The sequence below is a fragment of the Ambystoma mexicanum genome, chromosome 6q (assembly GCF_040938575.1).
Source record: "Ambystoma mexicanum isolate Mex_15411 chromosome 6q, UKY_AmexF1_1, whole genome shotgun sequence".
Classification (NCBI taxonomy): domain Eukaryota; kingdom Metazoa; phylum Chordata; class Amphibia; order Caudata; family Ambystomatidae; genus Ambystoma; species Ambystoma mexicanum.
Window position 1 is genome coordinate 775,656,560 of NC_090937.1, and position 14,768 is coordinate 775,671,327.

At 48.3% G+C, this 14,768-nt stretch overlaps 1 protein-coding gene across 3 annotated transcripts in view; it reads right to left on the minus strand.

Moving 5' to 3' along the window:
* The window catches only part of PLRG1 (pleiotropic regulator 1), a 427,106-nt gene that overhangs the window by 93,496 nt on the left and 318,842 nt on the right, over window positions 1–14,768 (minus strand). For all 3 annotated transcript variants that reach the window (XM_069631306.1, XM_069631305.1, XM_069631307.1), the window contains one exon: window positions 4,127–4,320. In XM_069631306.1, coding sequence (XP_069487407.1) covers window positions 4,127–4,320 — 194 coding nt within the window. The remainder of the gene's footprint in view (window positions 1–4,126; window positions 4,321–14,768) is intronic.

Below are 14,768 nucleotides of genomic sequence, written 5' to 3' on the forward strand. Positions count from 1 at the left end.
ACATCGGCGTACTCAGCGTATTCGCATGGTATGGTAGTATTGCTTTGTACCACGCTAATAGTTGAAACTACACCCATAGAGGCCAATATGTGTTGCTTGTTTGACACCTCCTGACTGGTAAAGCAATGTTCATTGCAATAAATTGAAGGATACTGGAGCAATCCCGAAACCCAGTCAACGGCGGGATTATGAAGGGTTAACCAGGCAAGACCAAGTATGATTTCGTACTGCGGAGCAGCTATGACATCGAAGACGATTTCTTCCGAATAATTATTCGATAATGTTATCTGAACAGATACCGTCTCCTGGGTTACCATACCAGAAGTCAAAACAGATCCGTCCACGGTATTAACCGTTTCAGGTTTGTTCTTGTTTACAAGGGGTATGGAACAGTACTTGGCATATGTGATGTCTATGTAATTGTTGGTGGCTCCGGAATCAACCATGGCCTTGGAAACCAATTCTCGGTCATCACAACGTAACGTCACCTCAACAGCTATGGGTGCGTGATTAGGAATGGTACTGGAGTCCGATGAAACACTCGACACAGGGACTCCTGCTACTGTCGAGTTTTGGCGTTTCCCGAACGCTTGACGGGTTTCTTAGGACATGTCGCTAATAAATGCTCGGATGAACCGCAATACATACATAAATGGTTCTTTCTTCGGATCTCTCGTTCTGCATTGGACAACCGGCCTCTCACGGCGCCAATCTGCATTGGTTCAGGGTCGTTCGAGAGGACTGCCGATGTCTCTGAACGAACCGAGGCTTGTATGAAGGGTTTTTTCTCTCCTTTCCGAGCATTTCTTCGGGCATCGATTTGTAGAACCAAATCGAGCAACTCTGTGAATCCCGTAGGAACTACCGGAACCGTAGATAAGGCATCTTTCAGTTCTTCTGAAAGACCCTTGTAAAAAACAGCCGTTTTCTTGCCTTCAGGCCATTGAGTTTCGGCTGTTAGTTGATTGAATCGGGCAATGTAAGGCAAAAGAGGTTGATTGCCTTGTTGTAGATTAAGTAACTCCAGATCCATGGCTTGAGTAGCGTAACGCATGTCAAGGACTTTACTCATAGCAGCCAAGAGATCGTCACAGTCGTATAACAAAGGGCTATTTGTTTCCAACAAAGGGTTAGCCCAAGCAGAAGCTGTACCCCCTAAATGGGAAAGCACGAATGCTGCTTTTGTGGTTAGGTCAGGAAAAGATGTAGGACGACAAAGAAAATGGAGTCGGCACTGATTAACGAAGGTTCTATAGGTTTTGGGATCACCAGTGAACCGTTCCGGGGGGGCCAAGGGAAACTGAGTGGGCATAACCACATTAATAGTTTCCTGTGGGGGTGTCATAGTCCCAGATCCAGATGCAGTGGCCATTGGAACCTGTGCTCCCTGAGGACTAGCGTGCATGGCGTCTTGCATAACGTCCATACGGTGCCGTAACATGTCCTGTGCCGTAACCATTTCATTTCTCAAATCGCTGATCAACTGAGTCAAAACAGCTAAAGGATCCGTACCCTCCATGGCTTCTGATTCTGTCAGAAAGCACCAAAGTATTGACTGAAAAGGATACGGTACTCAAAAGGATACAGATGGTAGGGTCTTCCGGATCCCTGTTCATACGATTTGATAGTTGTGAAGTCAAGTTTAGACCTTCCAAATGATACAACTCTCTGACTGACAAAACAGGCAGAGAGATGGATCACTGGAAAGGGCGTGGGTAAGGTATAGGAAGTCAGCCTAGAACAAAATAAAGTATCATAAGAAACTGCCCCAAATTTACTATGATAGAACAGGATTTGACATTAATGCACACACTGACCTTAAGTCTAGGGCAGAAGAATCCAGCAGAAGTCTCTTGAGGAAAATCCAGAAGTAGAACAAACGACAAGGAAGGGAAGATTAGTAAGGGAGACTTATCCCGAACGGAACGAGGCTCACGCTAGATACCGGGTTGATGCACCACAGGATAGCGTCCAAAGTACTGTTCACTGTCACCTTCCAATAATCCTTGAAAAGCTTCCTTCCCACGTAGAGAAAAGTATAGAAATTAATCAATCCCCCTGTTAATATCACAGGTGCAGGAGTTGGAAATAGCGCCCTTTTTATGGTATAAACAAAGTACACGCGGTTCTGAACAGCCGCGAAGAAAATAGCGTGCGCGTGCGGAAATACACGCGAATAGGATTCACGCAGTCCAGGCCAGCCGCGCTTGAAGATAGCGTGCGCTTGTGGATTTGCACGCGAACAGGATTCACGCAGCCCAGGCCAGCAGCGCTTGAAGACTACGTGTGCGTGTGGATTTACACGCGAGCAGGATTCACGCAGTCCAGGCCAGCAGCGCTTGAAGACAACGTGCGCGTGTGGATTTACACGCCAACAGGATTCACGCAGCCCAGGACAGCCGCGTTTGAAGACAACGTGTGCGTGTGGAAGGACACGCGAACAAACAGCTCCAGGAATCAGCGTGTGGCGGAAAACACGCTATAGAAGGCCCAAGAAGCAGCTGAGGAAACCTGCAAGGATGCAGATTGGAGGTTAAGCTACACAACGCCAAATGATTCGATCAGAAGCAGCGAGTGAAGTTTCCACGCTGCTTATATACGTAATGCCGTAGTTCACGTGACGAAGCAGAATACACGTGAAGTTAGCGACGTGAAAAGTGCAAACGTCGTTTTCCCGGCAACGTATCGAACAACCGCCATTTGGAATAGAACGGTCTAGCTGTTCTATGAGCGTAAGAGGTAGGACCACGTCCAGCATGCATGACCCATATTAAGGATTTTCAGACCTGGGAAGGCAGGAGGAAGGCCAAGAAACGAACTGGCCAAAGAACAAGCAAAATATCTTGTGGCACAGCCATCTAAGGACACTAGCCATTGTTAGTAGCCAAACATGGTAAACATGATTGTGACAACTAGAAATATAGTACAAATATATCTGCTGCCACCAATTTGTCTATAGGCACATTTAAATTAACCAACAATTCCATAGTTAAAAAGGCTAGGATGATGCAAAAGTAACCCCATTGCACTGCATTGAACGATACTGTGTGCAATGTTAAAAAGTTACCAAACAATGTAAAAAGTAGAAATACAAAAGGGAAACAGTTTCCCAGTACAATAGCCTGAAGGACTAATCCGTTTCACCCCAACAAATGAGCAAAAGGCCAGGGAAGTGAAGCTGAAGGATTCCCTTCTCTGTAAAAGTCAAGAGAAGATCAAAAACCGTAGCAAAACGTTTAGGGGGTCCATAGACTAGGGAGGGAACATTGCCTAAAAGAGAAATCTTTCCTACAATCTACCAAGATCCACAAAGCGACTACAGCCTCAACCTCAGACTCCACCCACCTTATCCCTTAACAAACTCCTCACTACAAATGTCTTGCACTATTACACCTCCCGCACTCCTTCAGATGGCCTCCAGGTCTAGTGTACTTAACAGATTCAGACCCTATCCACCTTCCATCAACAAGCATGCTGTTAATTTCTGTACTCCACAATTCGGGTTCTGCCTATATGGCTAACCTTCCCGGTCGGTACCAACCACAAACAGAGATTGCTATATCTGCACACAGGTAATGGGTACTTGCAACTTGCATCAACACCAAAGGTTTCTGCATCTGCCTTCCCGTTAACACACCCTGCCGTTCTTTCTTCCAGAGCCATGTGCAGAGAAGCCAACATTACTGGCAGAAGGGTGGTACATAAGACCACTCTACACGCAGGAAAAAAAGAAGGATCTTTAACAATAAGCAATACCTGGTGTTGCTTCACCTCTCACTAGAACACTGTAAAAACTGCTTTGTCCATAATCTATTTTTTTAAATTGTTAAAAACTGCATTTGTTTTTATCTATTTAGTACTTCTTTTAAAGAAAATTAATAAATGCGAAAATCTGAGCTACATTTCTGCAGAACCACGATTCTCATGTTCTGCATGAAAATGTTAGAAAAATGCAACCCATTTATAACCTTAGTAACAAACCTATTAAGAATACATATAAACTTCTGTCACGTCAGAGCATATGTTAAACAAAAAAGGATTCATCATTTTGTAGAAGGTTTACTTCACAACTTGGCAGGCTGAGAGAGCATAGGAATTTGTTATTATAACAAATATTAATACATACTGCAGTGTCGTCTTCCTTGTACACTTTGATGGTTTTATCAGCCTCTGCTGTGATTAACCTGCTTTCGGACTGGTCAAATGTGCATGCAAATATCCCAGATTCACTGTCTAATGATCCGGGTTGTACAGCTGCATGAATTCTTTGAAAGTTATACCCAGTTCTCCAATCCCAAAGATGCATTGTGCCATTGTCAGCTGAAACAAGGAAAAACAAATGCAAAAGATTATAATGGCATAGCCGGGGCATTGTGTGTGCAAATAAAAATATGTGTTTCCACTTTGCACCTTTTCATTCAAGTTGATTACAATGTGCACTTTGAAAAGGACATTTTATCCCAATCCTCACATAAATAGTTACATTTGATTTTTAGAAAAGTATAACAATTTTATCAAGCTCTTGCTGAGAATGTACATTTATTCAATCTCTAAAACATTGGAGTGTTCGGGAGAATTCTCCGAAATTTGCCAATTCCCTCCACCTTAGAGACAGACCCCCAGCAACTTTGCTGGATTTGGGGACTTGATTTATTTACCTGGAGAGAGCGCGACCCTTTTTCCACTCGCTCATGTATTTTAATGTGATTTTTGAACTCTTTCTTTTGGTTATGGAGCCTGACAAACTCCATAGGTATCATCTTTTACATTGTGTCACACAACACCTTCAGTGCAGTGGCACAGGGAAGTCTTTCAGATTTCCCAAAGGTTTAAATACCTTATCTAGGATAAACTACTTTTCCCATAGCAGTAGAGTGAAATTGGCTTTATTTACATTTGTAACTGTCTAGACCCAGCACACAACATCTTTCAATAGGGTTCTGGAGGGGTTACTTAGTATCCCCTTTGTCAAGCTTCTCATGTAACATTTTTATGTTACCCTTTCCTCGATGAATGGCTGGTGGCAGTGGTTTAATTTTAACTACTGTGTTGTGCATTTACCGCAGGCTGCATTGCCAGCTGCAGTAAAGCACCCAAGGGTGCCATTTTTGTCAAAATTGTTCCGGTCTTCTTTTTTCACCATTTCTTTGTGGATAGGTCCTTCTTGAGATTAACTCTGCGTGCCAAACCAGGTTTGGTCCCTTTGTTCGCTTTGCTTTTGGCAGGATTCCCGAGTGAAGCCCGCCTCTGGCTACAGGGTGTCTGATGGGGGCAGGAAATGAGTGAGGTGCACAAAACTCCCTGTGCTTAGTCTCCTAGGAGACCCAAATGCACTCTGTAGTGATTGGCCAGCTGACAGTCCGGCAAGAACAGCCACCCTTCTGGGTGACTGACAGCTGGGCTGGAATTAATGGAACAAAACCGAATAAAAGGCAGGGCTTTTGGCTTGGAAGGCAGAGTTGACCACCGGACGAAGAAACCGAAGAAGAACTTTAAGAGGACGTCTGCTGCAACTCCTGGACCATTGGTTTGGCCGGTGAAGCCCTGCTGCAGTGCTGAAACTCCAAATTTGTATCGAGAGAGAAGCCCCTGCAAGGATGACTTCTCCCCTTGAGTTGGTGGGACCAATGAACTCCAAAAGTAAGCCACCTGGACATCCTTCTCGGAGCTGGATGAATTTCCAGAGTTGCTGTTGGAAACCGTGTAGCCAGGGAGTGGAACACCAGATTGTGTGCATTGCTTTTAAGCTGGCCAAGAGCTCCAGGAAGATCCTCCAGACTCCCAGGAAGCAGGACTGACCGAGCCTGAGCCCCCTCAACAGATTGCAGGACCCAGAAGCAAGGAAAGTCCATATCAACAGCCAGGAACCGCTGTGTTGCCATTTGCGGTAGTTGCAAGGAGCTGAAACATCAAAGTGCCACTTCTTGGAAAGATTGCCGGTTGTGAGCGGTGACCGTCCCATTGCAATGCAGGAGTCCCCAGAAGTCCTCCCTCTTGTCCCCACGACTGAGGCCCAGGAACAGAGATCTGCAGTGCTGGACAGGAACAGAAGTCATCTACTGCACTTTTTCTTCAATACAAAGGATACTGTAAAGTCTGAGAGAACTTACCTCTCGTAGAGTCGCTTGCATCTTCTACCTTTCACAAGTCTAACTGCTTGTGGCCCATTTGAATCTTTTTTCTTCAAAGACTTCTAAAACATTGTGCAAAGACTTTCTACTTACCTACAAAGAAGTACTTCAGCTCAGATAGACTTTTGCCTATTGACTTTGGCTTAGCCTTATTTCACTGAATAACTCTTGTTGGAGAATCGGAAAGTATTTGCCTGCTTAAGAATATTTGTGGTCTCTTGTATGTTCTAACTATCTTTTCCTTTGACTTATTCCTACATGATTCTAAATGCAACAGTAACATATTAATGATCCCTGCACCCTAGCAATTGAAGTCACCTGAGGGTGTAGGTTGTGTCTGAGCCATCCCAAAAAGGTCCTTTCTGATTTAGAAACTAAGAATGTGTGTTTTGAAGTGTATTGGAGTGTTACTGTGATATTGCCCCCTTCTGAAGAAGGCTTACTCTAACTTACAAATTAATAATTGTTTATTCAAGAAACCTTGTGTGCAAGTGTTTATTTGAATACTTGTCACTGTGAATCTCTAACTCCCCTACAGCTCACAATGACCCCCTCTTGAGATAAGCATGGCTGCTCAACACACTACCAAAACTGTGTAGTACAAGCTTATACCATAGGTTGGGTTTCCTATACCTGTAGTCAGAGTTGTTTGTAGTGTTCCCAGAGGGTACTGTATACACACTGTGCCTTACAGAGGTCTCTGTGTGTGTTTTGCCTTTGGCGGGAACCCTTTGGTGTCCCCGCCTAGGCTCCAGTGTTTCAGGGCAGGCAGGAAGTCTGGGAGGAGTGTTTCACTCCCCTGCACTTTATCTGCCTGAATGCAACCAGTTCCCACTGGGGGGACTGGCTGTCCTGATTGGACAGCCACCCGCCCCTTTCTGTAAAAGGCTGTGAGTTAGCACAGAAGTGTGTGGTGAAACTGGATAAAAGAAGGTTCCTGAGGTGAAAGGCCAGTTGACCCCTGGAAACTGAAGTAACCAAAGATGACACCTGCAGGCCCTTTGCATCACTGAAATGACCACTGCTGTCCTGCCCAGATTTTTATTCGACGGAGGAGCTCCGAAGAGGGAGAGAATACGGAAGTAACGCCTCGCTTCCAGACAGCAATGCCAATTAACCATTCCACAAACAATTTCACCCTCTGCATACACCTCAAACTCTAACCAAACAACCACAAGCCTACAACACAACAATCTGCACAAACTTCACTACACTGCAACAACAAAACAAACCACACAGACTCAAACAACAGCACACAACAGAGTTCCAAAAGGTAACAGAAGTGGGGAAAATCCAAATGAACAAATCAAAGGCCCGGTTGGAGCTGTCTAAGACTGGAGAAACATGAGAGGACCAATCCAGTTATCGAATACCAACAACGAGGGATGACCACTCCAATGGGGTGAAGATAAGAAACCAGGAGGGTTGTTCTCCAGCATGGGTCTGTCATGGATTCACATGCTCATGAATATTCCCCGTCGTCAGGCCTGAAATCCTCAAAAGAAAAAAAAAGTTTCACTTTCAAACCATCTTTCTCCTCTAAACCAATCACTGAGCTCTGGGTCATACTGCCTCCAGCCAAATGACTGCCCTCTCCCCAAGCCCCTCCTCTGGCAGCCATCTTTGGATTTAGTAAGCACGTAAAGTGGCAGTATGACCAAGAAGAGCCACAGAGGGGACAGCGGGAGGGTTTGCATGTGAATCCATGCCAGACACATGCTGGAGAACAAAAGTTACAGGTAAGTAACTTGTTTCTTATCCAGCATGGGGTCTGGCATGGATTCACATGCTCGTGAATAAAGAATACATTGCAGTATAACATTACACAACCACAGGAGATGGCAAGGCTCAACAGAAGCAATTACTCCTGCCTCCGGAACAGGCTCAACCTTCAAGCTATCAGGTTTCATAGCACTGCTTGGCCGACCCTGGAATCCCTGTTGACGCAGTAGAATCTTGTGAAGGTGTGCATGGACCTCCACGTAGCAGCCCTGCAGATGTCCAGCAGGAGCACACCAGACAGGAATGGGCTCTCGGACGGCCGGGCAGCGGTCGCTTTGCCAACCGGTGACAGTGTGTGATACAGCTGGTGAGCCACCTGGAGATGGAAGCCTTGGACAAGGCCTTCCCATGGTTCACAGGACCAAAATTCACGAATAGATGAGATGTTTTCCGGAAACTGTGTGTGCCACAGAACTTCAGAGCACGAGCCACATCCAGTGAGTGCAAAGTCCTTTCAGCCAGCAACGAAGGCTTCGGAAAGGACAAAGGCAACACCAAAGGCTTGTTGCGGTGGCATTCCGACGGGACCTTTTCATGAAGGAGGGGTGCGACCGCAGCACCACCCACGTGTCTTGAAAAGTCAGAGAAGGCTGTTTGCAAGGAGGGTAGGTGAGATTCAGGCCCTATCCTGTACAGGGGATGGCCACAAGGAAAGCCGTTTTCCACAAGAAGAACTTGAGAGGGGCCTGATACATAAGCTCCAAGGGGGCCTCCCCCCCCATGAGCCTCACCCGTACCACATTGAGTTCTCACGCCGGGGCAGGTGTCTTCATCGGCGGGAACGATCTAAACAGTCCTTTGAGGAACTCCTTGACAAAACGGTGGGACCAAAGAGAAGACCTTCCTGGAGACCTCGATAGCTGCCAGATGCACCTTGATAGAGGCATGCGCCAGCCCCGCCTTGGCCAAGAACACCACGTTCGGAATAATCTGCAGGGCCGTGACCCTCAGAGGGTTAATCTACTACAACTGGCACCACGTAGCAAAACGTTTCCACTTGTGCCCATAGCACTACAGAGTCAACAACGCTCTGGCCCTGGCAAGGACCTCCCTGCAGTCCGCCAGCAACTTGTACACTCCTAAATCCAAGGCTGCAGGAGCCAAGCCTTCAGGTTGAGCGATCCTAGGTTGTGATGCAGGATAGCGCCCCCTTCTCTGGTGAGCAGATCTGCGACCACTGGCAGCTTGACATGGTGACACTGACAGGCTGAGAAGGTCCGGGTACCAAATCTGCCTCAGCCACGCCAGGGAGACTAGGATCATCCTGCATCTGCACCGTTTGAGTTGATTGATGAATCGAAGCAGGAGTGGCAATGGGGGTGGGAGGGGACACGTAAAAGAACAGGCCTTCCCGGGGGAAAGAAAACTTGTCCCCCATGCTCCTCAGTTGGTGGAACCTGCCGGCAAAGCTCTGGCATTTGGAGTTCATTGCCATCGCAATCAGATTGATCTGGGGTCTGCCCCATTTGAGGAAGAGGTTGTCCACTTGATCCTGTGGAGGCTCCCACTCGTGGCAAGAGCGCAGCTCCCTGGTGAGGAAGTCAGCAATGGTGTTCTTGACCCTTGCCAGGTGGAAAGGAATGAGGAACATTTCCTGGGCGACGGACCAGTGCCACAAGTCCTGCGCCTCTCTGGAGAGCGCTGGGGGATCTGGTTCTCGCTGCTTCCTGATGTAGAACATTGTGGTGGTATTGTCTGTGAAGAGCCTCACCACCTTGCCCTTGGGGGACGGAAGGAAGTACTTGAGGGCCCAGCTCCAGGACATTGATGTAGCTATCCCTCTCCTCCGGCAGCCACAGGCCTCTGGCGTGGAGACGTCCAGTGTGGGTTCCCCAAGTGTCTGTGGTGACCGTCTCCTGGTACGAGGGGCTCTGGAAAACTGTGCCCCCAGAGATGTTGGAGCGCACACCCCACTACCTTATTGCTCGACAGAACTCCTTGTCGAGAGTGATCTTGTCTGCATAGCTTCTGACACCTGAACCTGCCAAGCGTACAGGAATTCCTAAAGGGGTCGCACATTTCGACTTTGTTGCCACTTGTTGGTAACATTTGATCACTGCACAAAGTACCTTGGAGTACCTTGCAATGGCTTCTGTGTTCTATGGTCCTAGACACCCTCTAAGGAATAAGGAATTACTGATTGTACAATGTGCCTAGGAACCGAGGGGTGGCAGCAGTAGCCTTTTCCTGTATTTGTACAACTCTTCACAAAGCCTTATTGCATTTAGCGCATATGGCTCATGACTGGCTGGTGTCTAACATGGTTGTGCCACAAGGTCTTTTGTCTATTCCTTTGGCCATTTTGTCTCTTGGCCTTCCGCCTGCAATGGGTGGGATTTCCTCATTTGGGCATGCAATTGCACATCAAAGCTGCTTCTTTTGTGGGTCCCTGCAGGTCACGCGTGTAGACACCCAGGAAGAGGGCTGGGACTATCTGGTCCCAAACCATACTACTGGTGCCAGGGTGTCTGTTGGGCTTCAAAGCATGAGAACCCCAGTGGTCCCTGACTGGACCACTGCTGGTGTGCATGCATGGAGAAGATCTTGCCATTGGTGGGCTGGGTGCGAGCACTCACCAGACTGTGGATAACAGGAGGGCTCCAGCATTCATTCCAGAAGATCAACAACAAGTCAGAACTGACTAGCAGAATGAACCAAGTATCCTGAGGAGCGCAGCAGAACAAAGGAGGATCCTGAGATGCACTTGAAGAGGTCTGGCACCTGAATCTCATTGTCCCAGTGGAGCCCTGCTTTGCACCTGATCTCAAAAGACCTGTGAAGGTGCTTCAAACCCTTGTAGTGGTGGGACCAATCAGACCTCCTGGTAACCCTGCAAGTGAGCCTGCTCGGAAGCATCCCTGGGCCATCCAGTGGGCTGGCCAGCTCAATCAGAGGTTGCCGTGCAGTAGATGCGCTGTTTCAAGTTGCGCCTTGAGGCTTTGGGGAGTACCAGTTTATCCAACAAAACACCCTTCTGCCGAATTTTGTCATCCCAGCACATTTGGGCCGCAAGAAAAAAGACTGCGTCATACCGCGAGAGTTTGGTGCCCCCGCATCACTTTGCTACAGTGATAGTTGCTGAAGACGGTATTTCTGCGTTCTTTTCAGTGCCCAGAGTCCTGCTCCATTAGTGTTGGTTAGGGAGAATTTTCAGTTCTGTGCCAATTCCCTTAAACCTTCAAGACCCCCAGCTCTTTTGCTAGAATCTGGATTTTTTGATTTTCAACCTCCTGAGCAAGTGGTGCGTTTTGCCACTCAAGTGCTTTTCTCGGACTAGGATTTTTAACTGTTTAATGGGGTCTGGTAAACTCCGTAGGCATCTGCTTTTTGCATAGGGACACACGGCACCATCTGTGCAGTGCCACAGAAGTCCCTTGGACTTCTCTTAATGTTCAAATACATTTTCTTGGGTGAACTACAGCTCCTGAGAACACCGAGATGGAGAAATTACCTTACTGTAATGTTCTTTCTATGGCTTTTTCTCCTGCAGATTCCTCATCATGATAGATATCCATCACCCAGCTCTACTGTTCGGAAACTTTTTCCAACAGGGGGGTGTAGTGGACCTCTACTCAACCATCGATCCATCTTGTATGGCTCTCAATCGGCGGCTCCAGAATTGATGACATACAAGACATTGATGTCGTATATGTAGCATTTCACTACGCCCCATGCTTCAGTTCCTCTAATTTTACCCCCCGCGACTGAACACTGCAGAAGGAAAAACCACGGGAGGATAACTAGCCGTTAAACATTAACCAGGGTGCATCCCAATAGAAGCAACAACCCACAGAACATTCTGAGTGGGCACGGACGGGAGGGCCGAAGAGGAATCTGCGGGAGAAGAATCCATAGAAAGAACATTACGGTAAGGTAATTCTCCTTCAATGGATTGCTTTTCTCCCGCAGATTCCTCATCATGATAGAATCCCCAAACAGTTAGCATAATGCAGGAGCGCAGAAAGATTCAAACCTGTAGATTCTGTAGAACCACCCTACGAAACCTAGCCTCTGCTCCCGTGCAACACCCAAGGCATAGTTGTTCGATAGAATTTTCACAGAAATGATCAATCTTCCTGACCTATGTCAACCCCAGAACGTTTTGCTTTCACTGGGGGATTTTTTTTCTTTATACCTCCGAGTGGGAACCTTTTCCTACACTCACATAATCTTTTACTCTTAATGGGTGTCATTTTTTAGACTCTCCATAGTGTCTTAAAAGTTATCCTCTGACAACTTTTTTGGCAATAAGTGCCTATTGTCGCTGGGTTGCCCTAGGGGCTTCGCTTTTAACTTTCTCTGGCTAACCTTGTGGAAACTACAGTTACCAACGGTAGAAAGGATCTTTGGATACATTTTATTAAGCAAGACCAGCACCCCCCCACCGTATGTGCTGGGGTGATGAGGAGTATCCCCTTTCTCATATCCCCACTCCCTTTGGTCCCACAATGATGTTCCATTGTGCCCCTCCTTCCCGCACACAGGTGTTGCCCGTTTTGCTTGATTCTTCTACCCTGCTGCCTAGCTGGTGGAACCTGCTGGCGAATCTCTGGCACTTTATGTTCTGCGCCGTCGCAAATCGGTTGATCTGGGGTCTGCCCCACCTGAGGAACAGGTTGTCCACTTGATCCTGCCGAAGTTCCCACTCGTGGCAAGCGCGCAGCTCCCTGCTGAGAGAGTTGGCAACGCCCAAGTGTCACAGCTCCTGCGCCGGTCTGGAGCAAGCCACGGATCTGGTGACCCCCCCCTGCTTCCTGATTTAAAACATTGTGGTGGTACTGTCCGTGAAGACCCTCACCACTTGGCCCTTGCGGGCCCAACACACTGCCTGCAGTTCCAGGACGTTGATGTGTAGCTCCTTTTCCTCCGGCAGCCACAGGCCTCTGGTGTGGAGACGTCTGGTCTGGGCTTCCCAGCCCTTAGGGAAGCATCCATTGTGACGTCTCCTGGTATGGGGGCTCTGGAAGTTTGTGCCCCCAGTAATGTTGGAGCGCATGGCCCACCACCTTATCGCTCAATGGAACGCCTCTTTGAGCCCAATCCTGTCTTCGAAGCTTCTGGACATCTGGATCCAATGGGCATGCAGGAATTCCTGAAGGGGTCGCATCCGCAACCTGCAGAGCGTGATCAGGTACATACACGATGACATCATGGCGCGCAGAGACTTGATGCTCCTCACCGTGGCGATCTTCAGTGCTAGGAACAATTTACTTACCTGTAACTGTTGTTCGCCAGCATGGGTCTGCCATGGATTCACATGCTCATGAATATCCCCCTTCGTCAGGCTGGGAATCCTCGGTTAAGAAAAAAAAATCAGTTTCACTTCTGAACTGTCTTTCTCCTATCACTGGTCTCTGGGACATACTGCCTCCAGCCAATGAATGCCCTCTACCTAAGCCCCTCCTCCGGCAGCCATCTTCAGATTTGGTAATACGTAAAGTGGCAGTAGGACCAAGAGAAGAGCCGCAGAGGGGTAGGCGGGAGGGTTCGCATGTGAATCCATGCCAGACCCATGCTGGAAAACAACTGTTACAGGTAAGTAACTTGTTCCTTCTCCAGCATGGGGTCTGGCATGGATTCACATGCTCATGAATAAAGAATACATAGCAGTATACACATGCACAACCACGGGAGGTGGCAAAGGCTCAACATTAAGCATTACATCCAAAACTCAACATTAAGCACTTCTTACCTCCTCACCAGGCTCACCTTAGGCAAACAGGTTGCGCAGCACTGCTTGGCCGACCCTGGACTCCTCCCTGGAGTCCCGATCGACGCAGTAGACTCTTGTGAAGGTGTGTGTCGACGTCCATGTAGCAGCCCTGCAGATGTCCAGCAGGGGCACACCAGACAGGAACGCCGTAGTAGCAGCGATCGCTCTGGTCGAATGGGCTCTCAGACGGCCGGGCAGCGGTCGGTTTGCCAACCGGTGACAGTGCATGATGCAGCAGGAGAGCCATCTGGAAATGGAAGTCTTCAAGAGAGCCTTCCCTTGATTCACAGGTCCAAAGTTCATAAACAGCTGTGATGTCTTCCGAAAACTCTTCGTGCGGTCCACGTAGAACTTCTGTGTCCAGCAACATCCAGTGAGTGCAAAGTCCTCTCGGCCGGCGTCGAAGGCGACGGGAAGAAAACTGGTAACACCAAGGGCTCGTTGAGGTGGAAGTCCGACGGCACCTTGGGCATAAAGGAGGGGTGCGTTCGCAGCACCACCCTCGTGTCATGGAAAGTCAAGTATGGAGGCTTGCAAGATAGGGCCTGGATCTCTCCCACTCGTGCGGAGGTGATGGCCACGAGGAACGCTGTCTTCCATGACAGGAATTTCAAAGGCGCCGAATGCATAGGCTCGAATGGGGCCCCCCATGAGCCTGGTCAGCACCACATTAAGCTCCCACGCCGGGGCCAGGGCCTTCACCGGCGGGAATGATCAGAACAGTCCCTTCATGAATTCCTTCACCAGGCGATGAGACCACAAAGACGCCCGTCCCGTAGTCCTGGTATATCGGGAGATAGCAGCCAGATGTATTTTGATGGAGGCGTGAGCCAGTCCAGCTTTGGCCAGCGACAGTAGGTACGTCAGTACTTGAGGTGCCGTAATCCGCAGAGGGTTGATCTTCTGTGCACGGCACCAGACAGAGAACCTCTTCCATTTATGACCGTAACACTAGGGAGTTGAGGACGCCCTGGCTTTTGCAAGAACCTCTCTGCAATCAGCCGGTATATCGTACTCTCCAAACTCTAGTGCCGCAGGAGCCAGGCCTGCAAGTTCAGCGACTGTGGGTCGTGATGGAGAATGGCGCCTCCTTCTCTGGAGAGAAGAGCCGCGTCCACCGGCAGCTTGACTGGCGGGGACCT